This window comes from Erithacus rubecula (assembly GCF_903797595.1).
Source record: "Erithacus rubecula genome assembly, chromosome: 19".
Taxonomy (NCBI): domain Eukaryota; kingdom Metazoa; phylum Chordata; class Aves; order Passeriformes; family Muscicapidae; genus Erithacus; species Erithacus rubecula.
In genome coordinates, this window is record NC_136671.1 from 6,198,011 (window position 1) to 6,218,605 (window position 20,595).

The window sequence follows — 20,595 nt, forward strand, 5'->3', positions numbered from 1 at the left end:
AACCTAAGCCAAAATTATCCTGGATCCCTTTCAATGCCAAACAGCTCTCTGAAGATGTCTAAACATCATCACTGTTGTTTGCACAGAAGGACACTGAGATGAAAAAAGGCAGGATTTAGGTGTGCCAAGCAGTCCTGAGGTACCCCATGTTGAACTTGTTTGAGGCACCACAGAGACAGGATTGTTCTGAGGATTGCTCTGCTCTGCTTCACTGTGCTTATTTAGTAACTCACCATTGCCCTTCACAGGGCTTGTGCAGGGATTACAGAGTGTATTGTAAGGGTTTTCCTTAAGGGCTGCTGAAGTCCCTGCCCCTTCCTTTTGCCAAGATGGCTGTTAAGGGGTGCCAGGTCTCTGGCCAGGACTCTGCAGGAAGGTGCACAGAGGGTGCAGGGCACATCACATTTCAGAGCTGGTCACCCCTCCAGCTGATCTTTGTGCCTGGCAGGCTCTGACTGCAGTTCCTGCCTGTTGCAGCAGCCTTGGGCTCCAGCAGAGACAACCTGCCTGTCTTCAGCACTCTCAGAAGGGCATCTGCCTGGGTGATGGGGTGGTGGAAGCAAAAGTCAGAGCAATGGTTTGAAATCCTCAAAATCCTTCTGCCTGGGGAGAAGAATGTGCTGTCAGTAATACTGGTGTGGCTTTGCAGGCAGGTAGAAGGGACCACCACTCCTGCCTCACCTGCCCCACCACAGCACTCTCAAAAGGGACAAGGTCTCCCACAGGGCATGAAGAGCAAGTGTAGCTGAGAACCATGGTCAGGTCACAAAATCCCTTAGGAGCAGGCACATCCATAAATTAGTAAAGTGACAAGGAGGCAAAGGGGAAAGGATCAGGCTGGTAGAAGCATCTCTGTTTTTTTGCAGACAATTATGAGCTCCAGGAAGGGTCCTGGGCTTGTCTTCAGGTCTGGTCTCTCTCTCAGAGACTGTGCTCTCCCATAAGACTTTAACATGTATGATCTGCCCTCAGTGGCAGTGCAGAGCCTGCTGCCTCTCAGCTGGACACGATCCAGAGGGTTCAGCTCCAGCACTGACGCAAGAAGAAAAATCTCCATGATGTAGCCAGTTTTTATGCTGGATTGGATTTGAGGAAGCAGCTGACATTGGCTGAAGCATCCATTCCTTATGCCTTGGGTTAAGTTTGCAGCAGGTCTGATCTAACACCCAGCAATTCAGGGAGAGGGTTTATCCCAGTGGGATCTCCTGTGGATTGTGCAGCCTCCCATTAGCAAGCTGAGCCCTGCGGTTTGTTGTTTGTGTTCATTTGTTTATGCTAACATACTCTGTTATGTTAGTGATTAATATATATCATCATCTGCCACACCAAACCCCATGAAAACATCTGAGCTCCAGAGCAAATGATGTCAATCTGTTCTTTGCTGTGACAGGAGACAAGGTAGAACAACAAGGAATGTCTGGGCTATTTACTGGCCTAACAGAAAAGGAGAAAAGTTCTTGCAAGGAAAAAAGTCCTTACAGAACAGTCTACAGCAGCTGCAAACAGGGAGCTTTGGGAGACACCACATCTCCTAACAGTGACTGAGCTCTGCAGTGACCTCCCCCTCCATGAAAGGACAGTGCTCATCTAACTGCAGCCTCTTGTGGGATGGAGCCATCTGGGCCCCCTTGTGTGGAAATGAACCCACACACAGACACCCTGCAGGGCCACAGCGTCTCTGCTGGTGCACAGTGCCTGTGTGGGTCAGGCCTCAGCCACTGCATCCAAACAAGAAGCAGGCTGCCTTTAGCCAAGATAAATGTCTGCACAGGATGCTGCAGCGGCACCGAGTGAGTTTAAACCTTCGGTGCAACCACCACAACCGAGCTGAGGATAAATGCCTGACCTTCCCTCTAGCGACACGGCTGCAAGTGCATGGCTTGAAATTGGCTCTGGCTCCTCAGAAAGAATCTAGCAAGAAGCAGTGAGGCAGCTGCTTTCCCTTTGGATGCAGATAGCAGCAGTGTCCCGGGCTCTGTGGGACTTCTCACCCCCTCTTCCCCATATTTGTGCTGTGATAACAAATACATTTCAACTAAGCCATTTTTGGCCCCTCAATACTCCAGGGCAGGGGGGGAATCCTTCTTTCTAACTAATAGCAGCTCATTACCCTGTGTCTGCAGCCCCATTTCCCTGCATCCAGGGAGCACAGGCAGTTGAAAAGAGCTTCTCCAGGCAGGAGGGGATGGGCACTAATTCTCTCTCACCTATTAGCAGCAGATGTGTCAGCCCCAGGCAGCAGAGTAGCGTCCCCGTACAGGACTTTTTGACAGCATTAATCAACAATAATGAGGACAGGAGTGACAGAGAGTGACTGGTTTTAGAAGTAGCTCCTGGTACACTCAAAACCAGACCAGCAAGGGTTGCTCCTGGCATAGCTCCAGGCAATGACCCCAACTGTCAGGTCCCCTTGCCCAGGCCACCCCAGGAGTTCTCAAGGGAACTCTGCATTCTGGGGCTGGGTGAGAGTCCCAAAAACTTTATAGCCTCAAACCGTGGACCACACAGGGCAGCTGCACTGCAGGAGAGCATGGATACCTCACTGGAGAAGCACGAGCAGTTGTCAGGGTGGGGTCCTGGGGAAGTAAAAAAAAAAAAAAAAAAAAAAAAAAAAAAAAAAAAAAAAGAGAGGAAAAGGAGAAACTCCACCGGCTGTGTGCTGGGAGAGAGTGGCTGACAGTTTTATTTCTGAGAATTTCCCCGTGCGTGATCTCTACTTTGGGATCTGCAGGCAAGTAACCCTGTAAAAGCAGTCTGAAATCCCCATGGCAAATAACACCGAGCCAAGGCTAGCAAGCAGGAGCCAGTGGGAGGAGTGGCGACTGTGAGGGCTATGGGAGCCCAGTCCCATTCCCCTGGACCCCATGGAGCCCCACTGACTCCCTGCCGTGCTCATAAGTTAGGCACCACACGGAGTCTCACAAGTCCCAGTTTTCACTGACATAAAGCCACTGTTCATGAGGATTGAGCTGGTTATAAAACAATTATTTCATTTGGATGCTTTCTTCCTTGGGGTTCCTCTCCTCTCCTCTCCTCTCCTCTCCTCTCCTCTCCTCTCCTCTCCTCTCCTCTCCTCTCCTCTCCTCTCCTCTCCTCTCCTCTCCTCTCCTCTCCTCTCCTCTCCTCTCCTCTCCTCTCCTCTCCTCTCCTCTCCTCTCCTCCTCTCCTCTCCTCTCCTCTCCTCTCCTCTCCTCTCCTCCTCTCCTCTCCTCTCCTCTCCTCTCCTCTCCTCTCCTCTCCTCTCCTCTCCTCTCCTCTCCTCTCCTCTCCTCTCCTCTCCTCTCCTCTCCTCTCCTCTCCTCTCCTCTCCTCTCCTCTCCTCTCCTCTCCTCTCCTCTCCTCTCCTCTCCTCTCCTCTCCTCTCCCTCACACGCCCACCGCGGAGCACAGCGCGGCTGCCGCCGGCGGCCCGGGCAGAAGCCGCTGCCGTGCTCTCTCAGGTGCCCGGTGCCGCCCGGGGCCGAGCCGCGCACCTGCCGCCGGACGGACCGGGACGGTGGAATCCCCGCTCGGCGCCCGGCGGCCCGGAGACACCAGCGAGCTGCAGAGGGGCAGTGAACCCGGCGGATCCCGCGGGGCCCCGCGCAGGGACGGCGACTTACACCGGACTGTGGGTGCCAATGCCCCCAGCCCAAACCGCTCCGGTGGGCAAAGCGGCTGCAGAGGAGCTCGGGCTCTCCCTGCCCGGCTTTTCGTTTGTTCGTCTCTATCGGTTTGGCTGTCTTTCCTTTCCTTTCCTTCTCTCTTCCCTTTCCTTCTCTTTCTCCCTTCCCTTTCCTTCTCCTTCTCCCTTTCCTTCTCCTTCTCCCTTTCCTTCTCCTTCTCCCTTTCCTTTCCTTTCCTTTCCTTTCCTTTCCTTTCCTTTCCTTTCCTTTCCTTTCCTTTCCTTTCCTTTCCTTTCCTTTCCTTTCCTTTCCTTTCCTTTCCTTTCCTTTCCTTTCCTTTCCTTTCCTTTCCTTTCCTTTCCTTTCCTTTCCTTTCCTTTCCTTTCCTTTCCTTTCCTTTCCTTTCCTTTCCTTTCCTTTCCTTTCCCTCTTTTAAAATCTTCTTTCTTTTTATTTCTTCCTTTCTCTTTCCATCGTTTTATATTTTTTCTTCATGTTTTCTTTCTTTCTTTCTTTCTTTCTTTCTTTCTTTCTTTCTTTCTTTCTTTCTTTCTTTCTTTCTTTCTTTCTTTCTTTCTTTCTTTCTTTCTTTCTTTCTTTCTTTCTGTCATCTGTTTTGCTCTATTTTCTGTTTTACTATCTGCTTTTTTGGGTGAGACGTGGTTCATACTTTTTTTTTTTTTTTAAGATATTCGTTTATTTTGATACAAACGTCAGTTGCAAAATCATGCTAGTAGTCGCCGTAGTCGGAATAATAACGAGGATGGCTGTAAATATAAGAAAAGTACTCATCGATAACGGTCTCAAATTAAACGCCAGAAAATCCCCGTTTTTCCCAGGACCCACGGGAACTTCAGGCTTTTTTTCACCTGCCGAGATGTCCCCGGCGTCCTCTTTATTTCCACCCTTACAACGAATCCGTAAACGGCTGTGTTTCCCTTTAGTTGAACCCCCTACGAAACTTTTTTTTTTTTCCTTTTCCTCCAGCAGAATGGCCACCAGCGAGGCAGCGCCAGCCTCTCCCGTGCTGCACGGCTGGTTCCTGGCTGGGGTTCACCCTCCCGGGCCGGCCGGAGGCTCCGCCGCTGGGCTGCTCGTGCGAGCGGCGTGCGGAGACACGGCGTGTGCGCTTTGTGTGCGCTGTGTGCGCCGAGAGCGGGGCCGCCTCCCGGCCCTGCGGGGTCCCCGGCTCCGGCTCGATGCCGCTGTCCTCCCGATAGTTATTTGCTGCCCCCCGGCTCAGCGGGGAGCCGGGGCTGCCGTGCCAAGGCCGAGATGAGCCGAGCCGTGCGGAGCCGCCCCCAGCTCCCCTACAGAGTCTGCGGCCCCCCCTGAAAGCTCGGGTTCGCCGGGGCCCAGCCGGGGTGCAGAGGCTGGGGGCGGGAGGGACGGTGGTGCCCGGCAAGGGCCGGGGGAGCGGGCAGAAAGGAGGGATCGCGGGAGGGACGAGTGGAGAGATGCTGGCGGAGGGGTGAGTGCGGAGGGCGGACAGAGGGAAGGCGGCACAGTGGGGCTGTGTCCCAGCCAGGCCCCGAGGGCGCGGGGAGAGCCCATCGGGGCCGCGACGCACCTGTGTCACAGCCTGGGCTCGGGGTGCGCGGAGGAGCCCGGGTTGGGGGACCCGGACGCTTCCGCAGCAGCAGGGCCGTGGCTCTGTGTGTGTCCCGTGGCCGGGACACCTAGCCCTGCCCGTGGAGAGCAGTGCCGGCAGGGAGACCCCCGCGAGGGAGGACGAAGGCAGCAGCCACTGGTGTCCGCCTCCGCCTCGCCTGGAAGATCTGGGGAATGATGGGGTTCGGGGCCCAAACAGGGGAGGGAGTTCCAGCGGATGTTTATTGCGGGGGGTCGGGGAAGGTGGTGGAGCGGCGGGGACACGGCAATGCTCGGCTTCGGGGGCCACCCCGGGACTTGGGGGTTGCCGTCGTTGGGAATGCGAGAGTCATTGCCACGCGTTGCATTCCTCGGTACCACCGCAGGCTTTTGAGCCTTCGGACTACATTTTTTTCGGGGCGAAGGAGATGCGTGTCCACGGAGGATGAGGAAAAAGGGGGAGAGGTGTCCCAGCCCTTCTTCCTCGTCGGGCTTTTGGCGTTTATCGCGCCGTGGAGCCGTTCCGGCGGAGACGGCGGGGCAACCTCGACCTTTCCTCCCACCTGCTCGGGCGAGATGTGAGCTGCGGAGAGCAGAACCTCTGGGCTCAATCCTAACAAACACATCCGTCCTTTGGACGAATGCAGAGCCAGGGGCACGGCAGTAATGGCTAACGGCGGGGTTAGCAACCCCGCGTCGACTCTGGATGCGCTTTGCAGCGCTCCACCGATGCGGCGCGGCCGAGGAACGGGACGTGAGTCCTCGGGACTTCTGTCAGACGCGGCCTCTGGGTATAGGCTGTTTTAGGGGTGCAGGAAAGCGGTCGACCCTGTTTGCTGCACAGCGCCATGCCACCCTCTCCTTCGGGTTCTGTCACTGCGGGATCCCTGTTGCGGGGCAGATAGGGCTGTTTTCCCCCTCCATTGTCTCAGCTCCGCCCAGTGCCGCTCACGCGTGTGGGAACCCCGCGTGTCTGCGAGGCCAGGCAGGGGGTGTGGGAGCGGGGCGGTGGGGTCTTCTCTCAGGGATTTGGGGTTTCGAGGCTGCAGTCCCGCCATTTGGCGGGGACCCGCTCCACTGCCGCCCAGGTGACAACGATTCCTGCTGAGTCCGCTGTTCCTGATAGACACCGCTCATCCCCGACTCCGCCGGCCGAGTGGGCAGGCCGAGAGACCGGTCCGCGCCCAGGCTGTCCCCAGCGTGGAGCTTACAGCTGGAGCTTTATGTAAGGAGAAGGAAAGGATAAAGGAATAAACCTGGGAAACGGTGCGAGCAGTTAAGGCCGGGACAGCAACCCCAAACTCTGCTGGGGCGTTGGATTCGGGTCCTTTATTAATTTTCAGGGGGGATATTTCTTTCCTTCTGGAGCAGAAGCTGTCCAGAGCCAAGCACACCTCGGGGAAAGAGCATCAACTTCCCACTCGCATCAGCCCTTGGGTTCCCAGAGGCGGCTTGGAGTTCGCTTTCCTCCGATATTGTCCCGGGGTGCCCAAACGAAATCCCTTCCCCTCCTCCTTGTATTGCCTGCAGGTAAGCAGCGCGGGTCAGTACCGGGGCTCTCTTCCCCGTGGCATGTCCCTGAGCTCGCGAAAGGAGCTGTCCCGTCCAGGAACCGCGCTGCCAGCAGCAGCAGCAGAGAAACAAAACACCGATCATGTCACGCTCTGCCCTTATGCCGTTAGCTGCAGGAACATACGCTCAAATATGTAAGAGTAGTCTAGATTTTTCTCTGCAAATATTTTTACCACATCCAAAGATAATATTTCAACAGAAGAATCAAGCCCCGCAGGCTACAGACAGGGCAGCTATATATAACCCGCTTGCTCACTCCGGCTCTCCGCGCATCGCTCGGGTTATGCAACCCCCATCGCGACGGTAGCCACCGGCGCGCCCCACGGCTCCGCCCGCCCCGTCGGGGCATTTCCTCGGGACCTCGGTGCAGCTACCCTCCCGGAGGGACCGGCACCGGGGCGCGGGCCGAGACTGGTACAGGTACCCGGGCCGGGCCAGGCCGGCGGGGCGGCCGCGTCGCGTTGCCCCGCGCCGATGCGAAAGAAGGGCCCGGGGAACGCCGCGGCGCTCCGAGGGGCCGGCAGCGGGCGGTGAGTAGCGCCTCGTCCTCGCCGGGGCAGGGACGGGAACTGGGCGCGGCTCCTGGCCCAGACGGGCCGTGCAGGTGCTGCCGACGGAGCGGGCTCTCACGCTGGGCTGAGCAGGAGTTCGCTTGCCACCTCGCTCGTTCCTTTGCGTTTTCTCCACCTTTTTTTCTTTTTTTCTTTTTTTTTTTTTCCTTTTTTTTTTTCTTTTTTTTTTTTTTTTTTTTTTTTCTTTTTTTTTGGGCGGAGGGGCGAAGGAAATACTCGAATGCGCGCGGGCGCTTTGGAAATTTGGTGGCCCGTGGCTAAGGGGGGGTCCCATCCGAGCGAAGCGGCAGGTTGTACCTGCGCCCGCCGCGCACCCTGACGTGCCCAAACCCCGCCTGTTGCGGCGGCTCAGACTGCGGGTGCTTGCGGCCACCGAGCCCCGAGGGTCGCCCCCAGCCCCGCGGTGCATGCGAGCTGGAGGAAAAGAGCAATCCCTTCTCTCGGTGCCGGACATCCGCAGCGTGACGCCGGGCTCGGCTCGGCTCGGCTCGGCTCTTCCCTTCCCTTCCCGTCGGCCGGCTCCCGGCGCCGTGATTGACACCGCCGGCCCCTCCGCCCGCCCCGCAGCACATCCCATCCCTCCCGGCGGCCGCTCGCCGTGCCCGGGAGGCGGGGAAGGGCCTCCCCAGCCCTTTGACACCGTCTCGGCAGGAGTTTCACTTCGCTTTCGCCGTCGCCGCCGCCACTTCTGCAGGCAAACACCCCCGGCTTCCATGTGACGCCTCCCAGCCACTGAATGGGGAAAGCGCCTATAAGGGAGACACTTTCCCTTCGTGCAGGAGAAAAGGAGGGGACGAGGGGGGCAGAAGTCGGAGGTGGTGGTTGAAGGGAAGACAGAAGATGAATTAACAAATCGCAGGGAACTAATTAGAGAGGGGGGTGGGGGGGAGTGAGAAATTGACATCCCGGGAAAGAAATTCTTGGGACTATTTGTTGCCCCCCGGTCCCGTCTCCCTGATAGAACTCGGTCCGCCGTTGCTGTGCTCGGCGCTGGCTACAAAAAGCCCCGAGGAAGTTCCTTGCTCCCCAACGCCCTTCCCGGGGGGGCAGGTTGTTTTCTGTTGCATTTTTTTTTTTAAGTTTCCCTTCTCCACCCCCCCCCCCCCGTCTGGAAGGAGGGGGTCTCGTTCGCACCTCCCTGGATGGTGCGGTAGAAAGGAGGGGAGTGAGGGGGTAGGAGGGGGGGGGGCGCTCGTGGTGGGAGGCTGCCGCGCCTGCTACTCCTGCATTGGTGTCTCCCCTATGGACGAAAACAGCCCTCTGTCTCCCAAGGCAAATGCTTTCAGTATCGCCTCTCTGATTTCAGTCGCCGCCGCCGAGCAAGCAGGGAAAGGAGCGCTGGAGGAGCGCCGCGGCGGCCGCAGCGCGCCCGCCCGCCCCGGCTGCCGCCCGCAGAAGATGCACTTCAGCACCGTCACCAGGGACATGGAAGGTGAGTGCCGCGCTCGGCCCCGCAGGGCTACGGACCGGGACCACCGGCCACCGCCTGTCCCCGGGCTTCCACGCGGCCCGGGCCGGCAGCCGGGCCAGGGGCAGCGCTCAGAGCGCGGCCTGTCCGCGGGGCCGCTCGGAGAGGGTTTTGCCGTTCCTCCCGGCACGTCTGCGCCCCTGTAGCCCTCCCTTAGAGAAAGACATTGCCCGTGGCCCGGTAGCAGCTTTCGACGGCTCCGCCGCTGGGTCTCGCCTCTTCTCAGAGGTGCTGAAAGCATCCCCCGACAGCGCCGGCCGTGCCCGAGGCAGCCGCAGGCCGGGGCTCGGCTCCCAGCGGCTCTGCAGCCCCTGTCTGGCCTGGGAGCTGCGTTGGAAATAATGAAAGAGACCCCCGGGGCCTCGAGGAGCCTTTCAGCATCGGAGGGGGTCCGAAGGAGCCGGCCGCTCCCCGGGCCGGCCTGTCATGCCCCGCAGGGCCCACTCGGGCCGGCGGCCGAGGGCTGCGCAGCCGGATTTTTCCCGGTGCCCCTAGGCTGGGACCCGGAGCTTTGCTCTGGTCCCGGCCTCTTCTCCTTTCTCTCCCGGGGATGGAAGGAATGGGGCATTGCCAAACCAGATCCGACTTCCCTAGTCAGCCGCAGCCCCGCGGCTCCAGAGTGAAGGACGGTACCTTGCAGCAGTGTAGCTACAAGGAAATAAGAACCGAATTCTTTCTCTGAGATTCCCCACTCCTCTTTTTAATTTTTTCTTTCTTTTTTTTTTTTTTTTTTTTTTTTTTTTTAAGTGGGGGGCGAAAGGAGGGAGTTTGCTTTGTCCCAAGTGGTGTGTGGCGAGGGAGGCCTGCAGAGATAGCACGGGCTTTGCACCGCCGAGGCTCTTGGCAGACCTCTCGGGTTTGCAAAAGGAAAAAAAAAAAAACAGAAGAAAAAAAAGGGGGAAAAAAAAAGCCTAAGCAGGCAGGCAGCGGGAGCAGCGAGCTCCCCGCCTGCCCCGGGGGGAGCGGGGCTGGGGCCAAGCAAAGCGGAAAGGGGGAGGCGCCCCGCTGGGCTGGGCGCGGGGCAGGAGAGGAGGCGGAGGGCACCCCGCGGAGCCGGTGCGGAGGCGGGGGCCGCGCGGAGCGGCGCGGAGCTGGGGGGAAAGCGGGAGCCGGAGCGAAGCCCTGACCGCTTGTTTTTGGAATGATTTCAGCTATCTCCAGCCCCTGGCTCACCCAGCTGTCCCATTTTTGCGATGTTGCAGCTTTCACGGCCAACAGCCTGAGCAGCCTGAACGCCTCCGGGGGGTACCACCTCTCCCCTTCCCCGGGGGACCCGTACGGACAGCATGAGCCGCCGCACTACGAGCCCTGCACGGCTCAGCAGCACGCGCACCCGCCGCCCCAGCCCCAGCACGGCTACCCTTTCGGCGGGGCGGCGGCGCCGGCCGGGACCAACCCGCCGCCCCCAGGCCCCGAGCAGCCCGAGGGTGCCGGTGGAGCAGCTGCGGGGCCGGCCTCAGTCTCGGGCTGTTCTGCGGGAGGGGCCGCCACGGCCAAGGCGCCGGTGAAGAAGAATCCGAAGGTGGCCAACGTGAGCGTTCAACTAGAGATGAAGGCGTTGTGGGACGAGTTCAACCAGCTGGGCACCGAGATGATCGTCACCAAGGCAGGCAGGTCAGTGCAGAGCTCCGAGCGGCCCCGGATCTCCAGCCGCTCCCTCCGGACCCGGGTACCCAGGCCAGTCGGGGCGGGAGAGTCCGGTGCGAGCGCTTGAATTCGCAGTTTGGGGGGAGATTGAAGCTTCTGCCCAAGGGCGAGTTGCGGAGCGGCCCGGCCAAGCGGTCACCGTCATTTGATCCTTGCGCTCCTCCTGGGGCGAAATCTGCGAGTTCTTGCGGCCCGAAGGCCTCGGTGCTGCGGAAGAACGCGCGGCTGCTGCTGCGGGCTGAGGTAAAGGCGTGCGGAGGACGGCAGGCAGGGCACTGGGTTTAACTCCCGCTGAAAAGGGCGCTGTGCTCCTCCGGTCGCCTTCGGCTGTGACCCCACACGGGACTTGTATCCGTGTTTACGGAGGACAGTATGTGCTCCCGGGGCGGATAGCAACGATACGGGGGAAAGTAAAAAACAACACGCAAAACCTGCTAAATACATTCTTACTACGAGCAGATGTTTTCCTTCCGGCGGAGACGCGAACAGACCCTAATTCTGCACCTTGAAACGTGTTCCAGGGCTGTTGCATTTCCCGATTATCGAGTAACGAGCCCAACTGAACGAGGCTCCTCTCGGCTCTGCTCTGGCCGCCGCGGTGCGGTTCCGGGGCCAGGACTCCGCTCCTGGCCAGGGAACAAAGAAAGTGGCTGATGTGATCGCGTTAGGAACGAGCAAAACATATGGGTGGAAGGGGAGTCCCAATTACAGTTGTTAGTTACTGCATTTAATAGAAATCTCCGGGAAGCGCTGCGGCCGCGGCGGCTCGGCAGAGCTGCGAAGCTTTCCCTGCCAGGCTCTGGGCAGAGCTGCGAATTGTCCAGGCTCTGTCTTCCCTTGGTTTAAAGCGATCCGGCCGCCGGGAGAAAAGAAAAACAAACAAATTAAAGAATCCCCCGTTGCTTGCTCTCAGTTCGCTCCGGGGCTGACTGCGGCGGGATGACTGGGGGAGAGGGTCGGACTCCGCTCCGAACGGTGCAGCCAGAGTTGTGACCGCGGCCGCGCGTCCCGCTCTCCCGGCAGCGATTTTGAGGGTCCCGAAAGTGGAAAAAAAAAACAACAAAAAAACCACAACCCACCCCAAAGAAAAAACAAACAAACAAACAAACAAAAAAAAACCCAAAAAACCAACAAAACAAAAAAAAATCCCCAACGTACTTATATGTACGCAATTGACTTTTTAATTTTATTTCCTATTAGCAATTTCCTAAAATAAAGCAAGCACCGTGGTGCCCGGTGCAAAAGCAGCCGGCGCTGCGTTGCGGGAGCTGAGCGGAATTTCCCGCAGACGGTGCCTGCCCCGGCGCCGGGGCGCACACCCGCTGTCTCCGGCTGCGGCCCCTGAGCCCGGCGCCGGGCTCGGCGTTGCTTTCCTTAGCGGAAAAGGTCGTTCAGGCTTCAGGCGGAGGCTCCTTGCAAACAGGAGTTCTTCGATCTGGCTTTCTTAGCTCTCCGAGAAGAGGGAAAGGATTGCAAATATCCCGCTTCAAAAAGTTTCGGAAATTACCCGATTCGAATTGAATCGGGGGCTTTCTTCCCACCTTTTTCTTCGTTTACTTTATGACACTGTCGAAACTCCAGACAGGAGAGTAAAACCAGGAGAAAACGGGGTAAAACCAGCAGGAAAAAGGCTCGGGGAAGGCGCTGCAAAGCCTATTCTCTCCCACCACCTCCGGGCTGGCCCTGCTGTTTGTCTAGATGGGTCTTATCATCTCAGGTTGTTTGTTTTAAAACTAAGTTTTAGAACAAGAAACACCGGAATTTGAGCTAATGGGGGTTTTTACACGTTTAAAAATAGTAATAACAGAGGGAGCGACTGAAAACGTCCTCCAGAGTTTGCTAAAGCCTTACAGACAAGGAGACGCAGCTGCCCGATTCCGCTGCAGCCCGGCAGTGCTGGGCCCGATCTGGAAGTGCTGCGGAGCCAGAGGCGCGCTGACCCATCGCCCCTCCGAGGGGGGCAGGGGCTTATAGCAACAGGTCCGCCCGTGCGCCCCGAGAACGAGCCGGGGGGACTCTCTGGGTCCGGGTTTGATCGGGCTGTTTGTTCACGGGGCGGCTGGGACTTTGGTTTTTCAATGGCTGCAAACACCCTTCCCGAAATACTGCCCTCCGTCTCTCGCTTGGTTTACTACCCTGTAAAACAAAATGAAGCCATAACGAGCCCCGACGCCAGGGCACATCTTCGGCATGTCTCCCCGGTGAGCCGCGGGCCAGGCCCCGGTCCCGGTGTGTGCAGATGCAGGAGGGAGGGAAGGCTGAACAGTCACGGCCTCTTCCCTTAGCCCACCGCCGATCACATTTGCTTCTTGAAAGAATCGTGCCCTCCCTGAGCGTGGGATCCGCGTTTCGGCTTAGCTTTGGCTCCCCGGGGGCCTGAGCAGAGAAGAACCGGGGGGAGCAGACCAGGGGCTGGCCTGGTCAGCTCTGGAGCCCTGGGCTCCTTTCTGCTCTCCTTTTCGTCCCGCAGAGGTGCGGGGAGCGGGATCCCGGCTGGGCTCTTGCAATGAAGTGGATCGGGAACGGGACTTTCTAGGAGATCCCCGTTGCCCTCTAGCCCTTGCCCGCCGAGGAGGAGCGTTCGACCCTCCGGGCTGGGAGAGGTCTCCCGCCGGCCCTAGGGGCTGTTGCTGTAACCACTGCTTCCAAACAGGCGCAGTTTGGTGGGTACAGAGGCTGCACAGGTGGGAACTCGATCACCTCGCGTCATTCGCAGGAGTTTTTAGATTTGACCCCCACCGGCTGCCCAAGACTCTCGAGGCTTGAATGCGGGTCCGCAGACTGGGAACTGCAAATGCCTTGCATTTGCGTCCGGTCACGTTAGCTAAAATTATGGGGAAACCACGGGAAAGAAATTATTTTTACTTGATCGCTCCATAGGAAAGGCCGAGGATGCTCTTGTTCCCACTGGCCTCTCCGTTCCACCGCGGTGGGGCATTTTGGGTGTCTGACACGAATGGTCCCGGAGCCGGCGGGAGAGGCAGGGCCCCCCGGCTCACCTTTTGGGATGCTGCCGGAGGCTGGGGAGCACGGCAGCCAGTCTCCCCACGCAACTTGGGCGTATCTGCCTCTTCCTTCGGCCAGTGATTTCTGTGAGGGGTCTTGTCATCCCAACCGGGCGGGCATCGAAGCATCTGGACGGAAAGAGACCCGTGCCAGCCCCTGGGGGCTCCCTACTGCTCTTCAACTTAGCACTTCTCTCTCCTCTCTGTGCCAGGCGCATGTTCCCCACCTTCCAGGTGAAGATATTCGGGATGGACCCTATGGCTGACTACATGCTCCTGATGGATTTCGTCCCGGTGGATGACAAGCGATATCGGCAAGTAACAAATATCTGGCCTGTCCCGCGGTTCTCAGAGCCGTAGGGGCTCGTGGATCGCTGCCCATCCCCTGCTACTGCCCTCTGGGGGTTCAGGGATGTTCCCCTGGGTGCGACACCTGTCAGTGCGAGATAGGGAGGGGACAAGGGATGCAGCTGACCTGGGGTCTCTTTCACACCCTTGCAACGAATCTGGGGCCAGGATCGGCTGCACGGGACCACAGGGCCCCCTCAACCTTTGTACCAGGCTCACAAGTGGCCAGGGCCAGACCGGCATGGGGCGAAGGGCAGGTTTCCATAGGGTACAGGGCAGGAGCTGCCTCGTCCTGTCCAGAAAAGCTCTCCATGTGGCACTGCTATGCATTTCCACCGGCAAACACCCTTTGCCACTTAACAAAAATCCGCTCGGTGCTCCCTAAATGCTGTAGTCTCTCAGTGCATGTCCTGAAGCTGTGCCATGCTTGCTCGGGAGTTTTCTGGGTGCTTAGGTGAAGAGAGTGGGTTTTGTGCTCTGGAAAGGCATTAGCCACTCAAGCCACAAAACCCTGTCCTTGTTTCCAGCGGCAATGTAAGAAGACCTTGGAAACTCTCACAAGTGATGCGGTCTGAGTTGGAACCCCTTTAATTTTAAGACAGTGAAAGGCACATTATGTATTTAGCTTCAGACCAGGACGCCAAGCAGGCAGCCCGCATAGGAATCGCAGGGTCCAATATATAAATATTTAGACAGATATCCAAATTCTCAGGGCGTCCTAGAAATGTTTGCTTGTCAAGGGAAGTAGGATATATAACATCCAATTGAGTATATCTTTAAAAAGTAATGTTTCTGCTCAAGTCCAATGGTGTCTAATTCCCCCTGTGCAAACACTGGCTTTTAAAGTAAACACGTATATAGAAGATTGGTTTCTCTGTTTTAAATGTTACTGTTGAATATCTACTTTGAAAGAATGAAACAAGACTGCTAAATTCTGAACCTGCTATTAATCTACACATAACTTTCCACTCTTCACTTAAAGCCAGAATATTACTGTATAGAGGGCTCTTTTTCACCCTTTTTTTAGAGGAAGGGGGAAGCTTTCGTGGCTTCTCTCCCATATCTACACGGATAGCTATAAATTTCCTCCATCCTGCAGATTTCTCTCACGACAGTTCCATCGCCGACCCGATAAAATATTATATCCCCTCTGCAGCAATTCTGGCTGCGGAAAAGAGCTCGTTCCTCTCGTGGCTGTGGGAAGCGGGAGGGATGGAGAGGCGGTGCTTCCCCCTCGGTGGGCCAGGGGCGCCGTTCCGTGCGGGGCACGGGTGCTGCAGCCGTTCGGAGCGGCGCCGCGGGGACGCGGGCGGGAGCCCCCCGAACCGAGGCTGAGGGTGCCTTCCCCTCCCGCAGGTACGCCTTCCACAGCTCCTCCTGGCTGGTGGCCGGCAAAGCCGACCCCGCCACCCCCGGGAGAGTCCATTACCACCCGGACTCCCCGGCCAAAGGGGCGCAGTGGATGAAGCAGATCGTTTCCTTCGATAAACTCAAACTGACCAACAATTTGCTGGATGACAACGGGCATGTAAGTGTTTCTGGGAGAAGATGTCCAGCACGGGGCTGCACCGGGAGGGAACCCCCCGCGCTGTGATTCCCGCGGGGTGACCTCACCCGCGCCCCTCCTCGGGGGCTTTTCCCCAGCCCCGCGGCTGCCTCGGGCAGTGGAGCCGGCAGGGCCGGGGCTGCGCTATCCTCTCTCTATGCTCCGCCTGGATCAGTTATTGTCTCCTTGCTCGTTTTATCATTCAGATCATTTTGAACTCCATGCACAGATACCAGCCGCGTTTTCACGTGGTCTACGTGGACCCCCGGAAAGATAGCGAGAAGTACGCGGAGGAGAACTTCAAAACTTTCGTCTTCGAGGAGACGCGCTTCACGGCAGTGACCGCCTACCAGAACCACCGGGTGAGGCAGCAGCCGAGCTCGGGGCGACCGAAAGCGGGGGTTGGGGTCTCCCCGGCGGTGCCGTGGGTGCGGGTGCGTCCTGCCCTAGCTCAGCCGAGGCCGGGCTGCGGGTGTCCGGCAGCGGCAGGAGTGGCTGGGGGTGTTCCAGCCCCCTCCTCCCCATCTGCTAAACCCATCCCGGGCAGCGCAAGGAACCCGATAGCCGGGGAGCTGCATCGGTGTACACCAAGGAAGCGACGTGGGCTCTAGCCCCATCGCCAGCCTGCCCCCGCCCGAGGGACCTCATTACCTATGTAAACCCGAGACCGGGGATAGTGGGGGAACTACGGGCTTCCCGCTGCGAAATGTCACTCCCAATTTGTTTGGATAAATCTGCGATTTTACTGCTTTAAACTCGTAGCGGTCTGTTTCTCCTCAGAATACAATTATGTGTTAAAAACGAAACAAAACACCCCCACCCCAATCTGATGCGGATCTTTGGGCAGCAGTTAATCCAATTGCTCCTTTAAATCGCATCAGTGTAATGTAAAGAGCAGGAATCCCTGCAGCGGGTGGAAATACGATTTCTTAGCGGGGGTTTTGCAGCGCTGCTCCGAGCTGCCTCGCTCTGCGACGATACCGCCCAGGCCGGGGCTGTCCCTGAGCAGTGTCACCCTCTGCAGTGACTCCGAGCAAATTGACCTGAGGTCTCTCCGGGATGCTGCTGCCGGGCCGCACCTCGCTCCGGTGCAGGCGGCGAGGCCAGAGAAAGGCTGTGCCTTTAAGGGGCTCTGGAGTCCCTCCCCGGCTGGCATTTGCCTGATGGCTCCGGACAGCTGCTCTTTCTCTCCTGCCTTCTATCAATTTGACCTCTAAGGCTGGAACTGTCACTGAGGGGCTTAAAGTTTGTTTTTCAACCCATTCCGGAAACTCACAATCACATACTTTATCCGTGGATTTGCTTAAATATAGAAAATGTCCTGCTTTCTCTCTGGCGAATTAAATAAATACATAAGTATGATTTATCCAGTGATTTGTCTTAACTGCTCCAATGGTGACCCATATAATGTGGCATTTTCTTGCAAGTGCATTTACTCAGCTTTTGCAGCCGACTCAGACTGCCTCTCCCTTCACCTTGAACTCATATTAGGTAGCATATTAGCCTGCATTTTCCAAGAGAGGGAAAGCACATGTTTGTGCTCTGTGGCAGAGAACACCCTGGCTCCAGCAGCCACCTGGATCCTCTCTCTTACACCAAGCACTGCTGAGTCCCAAAGCCTGCTCAGGAACACACTTGCTGTTCGGCCAGGGAACCCCATGTGCTGCTTTGAGACATTTTGCTACTTTTCTTTACAGATCACACAGCTGAAGATTGCAAGCAACCCCTTTGCCAAGGGATTCAGAGACTGTGACCCTGAGGACTGGTAAGGCTATGCCTTTATTGATTTTGGCAATACCCCGCTCACCCTTTCACGTGCACCTGCCCAGCACAAGGCTTGCATGGAGGGGGACACTGTGTTGGACCCCGTTTGCCAGCTGCAGCTCACAGAGGCAATACTCCAGCTGCTTATTCTCTTGCACCATCAGCTCAGTATCACTTCTCCTCTTCCAGGCCCAGGAACCACAGGCCAGGGGCTCTTCCTCTCATGAGCGCTTTTGCCAGATCCCGGAATCCAGTCTCTTCCCCAGCCCACCAGAATGGAACAGAGAAAGGTGAGAGTCCCCAGTGGCCAGGCCAGCCCATCACCCAGCCCTGTTGGCCTGCACGGCCCATGCATGCATGCTTGGGGCCAGCCTTGCTTACCATGCTGATGCACAGCCTCATTATTAATGAGCTTTGTGCTACTACTTATTTTTTAAAGAAAAATGCCCACCTTAATAGCATAATTCATTCTTCCTTGGACTACAACATTTACTGTTGTTTTATGCTTAAGAAAATGTGCTGCTTTAAAAAACACTGTCCCTTGCCTTTAGAGTCTCATTTTTGAGCCTTTGGCAACAAATTCAGCTTTTTAGGCTGAGATGCAGAGCTGGCCACAGGTTCCTTTTCGCATTGCCCCTTTAATGCGTCTCGGCAGTGCGCTTAGGGCCGACCCACTCCATTCAGGAGCTGCAGTCAGGTCGAACAGCACCTCTGCCCATTGACTGCTTTTCCATTACCCAGAGCAAACAACTGCAAAGACAACCGAAGGCCTTTCTTCCAGCGCACTCCAGGCCTGCAAAATAAAGGGAAGTCTGTGTTTGTTTAGTGTTACACAATTGCAAAAATGTCAGGCGTGTACCAGCTTGTCAGTCAACTCAGCTCCATTTAACGCAGTCAGAAGGTCCCGTCCCGCCAGCCCCGCTCCTGCCGCATGCCGCTGCTGCACGCCCCGCTCTTCCCTCCGCGCGCCTCTGTCCCGTGTGTGCGGACGCGCGTCCCACGGGCGCGGCCGCACTGACGCTGTTCCCCCGCAGATGCTGCCGAGAGCCGGCGGGAGTTCGAGCGGGAGGCGGGCGGCACGGCGCTGCACCAGGCCGAGGCCGCGCACCAGCAGCTCATGTCCCGCGTGCTCAGCCCCGCGCTGCCCGGCGGAGGCGGCGGGCTGGTGCCGCTGGCCGGGGCGGGCGGCGGCCGGCCCAGCCCGCCGCACCACGAACTGCGCCTGGAGCCCGCCGCGTCCGAGCCGCTGCACCACCATCCCTACAAGTACCCGCCCGCGGCGGCCGCCGCCTACGACCACTACCTGGGGGCGAAGAGCCGGCCTGCCCCCTACCCCCTCCCCAGCATCCGCGGGCACAGCTACCACCACCATCACCACCACCATCACCACATGAACGCGGCGGCTGCAGCGGCGGCGGCCGCCAACATGTACTCGCCGGCCGGGGCACCCGCCGGCTACGACTACGGGCCCCGGTAACGGGGCATGGGCGGCACGCGAGACACCGCCCTCCCCCTTCCCGCCTTTCCCTCACCTCCCGCCTTACGAGTGAGCTGATTGGCCAGCTTGACCTGACGGACAGCCTGAGCGCCCAATCGCCGGCAGCCGGGCCCCGCCCCGCGCCCCGCCCTGTGGGGGTTGTGAGGGCGGCGGTGCCGGGAGCTCCATCGCGGTGTGACCCGCGGCTGCACTTTGATAAATGAAGCCATATGTCCTTATCTCCCCGTTCCCCCGCGCCTCCGTTCGTACCGGGCACCGAGGACCGTCTGGCGGCTGGGATGCGGTGGGAGGACGGGGAAGCGGCAGCGGCGAAGCGGCTTGTCCCCTGTCACTCGCCCGCCGGGTGTCCTGATGGAGGTTTGGTGTTACCACGGCCGTTTCCTGCCCCCGGGGCCTGTACGCGAGCACCGAGCAGGGGCTGTGGGCCCGGCCCTGAACCGTGTGTCGTCCTGCACTTGTTGGTGTCAGTCTCTCCCAGCCCGGGGCACACCCAGGGTTGGGTCACAGGTGGCTCAGTTGGTTCTTTGAGGAGATTCTTGGGGAAGCAGAGTTTAGTTTAAGGGAGCGCTTTGAATCCTCACTGCCAGAACAAATTTCCCACTTCTCCTCCGGCTCTGATCCACTCGCAAGTTTTGGTGTTCACTGGGATGCTTTAACCACAGCAGCATTTTCTGGAGCTGTTGAGAAGGGCCTATGGGCCACGTGCAGCTGTGTTTGCATCTTGTTTTCCCAAAAATACCTATTAAAGGTTTAATAACCAGCCTGAGGGTGGGGGAATATCTGCAGAGTTCAGGCTGTGTGTTTCCCACCTGCTTCCCAGGCAGCCTCACACAGTCCTGCCTTCCTGCATCCTTTCCCGAGTTCTCGAATACTTTCCCGTGGAGGTGCCTTTTAAAGGGACTTCAGGGTTTTTTTTCTTAGACTGGCTCACCCCTTATATTTGGGCTGACCCAAACTGCAGTAGTCCTAAACCACCTATTCTGCATTACCTGCTTGCTGCATCTTCCCTCTTAATGCTGGTAAGTATTTTTTCTTTTTCCTTTAATATCTTCATTCAGTAGTCGTTCCTTACTGTTAAAAAGATAGCCCTGTTCATCACAGTTCTCCAGTGATGCCTTTTGAATAGCTGGCTTGTGTTTTTGTCAGATGCTCACTGAAGGCAGTCCCTTTGTGCTCAGAGAAGGTATTGAGCAGCTCCTCAGCTGTGTTGGTATACAGTATTATGAACACTTTTCTGATTATTCCATGGAACTCCATTAAAAGATGGAAGTTATTTCTTTTACAGTCATCTATTCATCCATTTTTGTGCATTTTCATTACAAACTCTTTAAAACAGGTTCTTTCCCTTGTGCAGGTGGCAGTGTTAATAGCAATGTTTATTTTGTCTCTGGCAGTGGGCTTTGGGCTTCCAAAACCTTTTTGGAAAGGTTTAAGAAGGGATACAGGCTACCATGAATATTTTATGTATTTTTTTTTCTGTTAAAAAATATATCTGGATCCATAAAAAAATACTTGTGCGAGAAATATGTATTTTATTTGACATTTGCAGTGAATTGTGAGATTCTTAGTGTCTGGCTAAATCATAACTAATGTTCTCAGAAAGGTTGATGTAAAATAGCCTTGTGCTTATTATTAGTCAGTGGGAAATGGCTCTTGAATGTGCTCTATTGCTATTGCTTTGCTGCTGTTATTTCAGAGTTTTCAGTATGATTTGTTATCTGTAAACTGATTAGTGCCAAAGCTTTGGTCAAACATTTAATGAAGTTGTTATATTTATTATTTCCTTCAAAGGTTATACAAATCCTTTTTTTTTTTTTTTTTCTTGATAGTTGCAGTGTAGGGAAAAAAGTGAAGACTACCAAAGAATCATATCTGCAAAGTGTAGATACATGTAGATATTGTAGATATATGTAGATAATCTTATATCATTTAAATTGAAAAGACATTGGACAGTGACATGTATAAATATTTTTCCTCTTC

At 56.7% G+C, this 20,595-nt stretch overlaps 1 protein-coding gene across 6 annotated transcripts in view; it reads left to right on the top strand.

Moving 5' to 3' along the window:
• The window catches only part of TBX1 (T-box transcription factor 1), a 152,506-nt gene extending 131,911 nt beyond the window's left edge, over positions 1 to 20,595 (top strand). For 3 of the 6 annotated variants that reach the window (XM_079322409.1, XM_079322411.1, XM_079322407.1), the window contains exons 2-9: positions 8,646 to 8,771; positions 9,959 to 10,421; positions 13,672 to 13,773; positions 15,164 to 15,335; positions 15,560 to 15,715; positions 17,051 to 17,118; positions 17,307 to 17,407; positions 18,152 to 20,595. In XM_079322409.1, the coding sequence (XP_079178535.1) occupies positions 8,738 to 8,771; positions 9,959 to 10,421; positions 13,672 to 13,773; positions 15,164 to 15,335; positions 15,560 to 15,715; positions 17,051 to 17,118; positions 17,307 to 17,407; positions 18,152 to 18,594 (1,539 nt within the window). In that variant the 5' untranslated portion in view covers positions 8,646 to 8,737 and the 3' untranslated portion in view covers positions 18,595 to 20,595. Of the gene's footprint in view, positions 1 to 7,059; positions 7,298 to 8,526; positions 8,772 to 9,958; positions 10,422 to 13,671; positions 13,774 to 15,163; positions 15,336 to 15,559; positions 15,716 to 17,050; positions 17,119 to 17,306; positions 17,408 to 18,151 lie in introns of those variants that run through there. The other 3 variants (XM_079322410.1, XM_079322406.1, XM_079322408.1) reach the window with 3 other exon arrangements.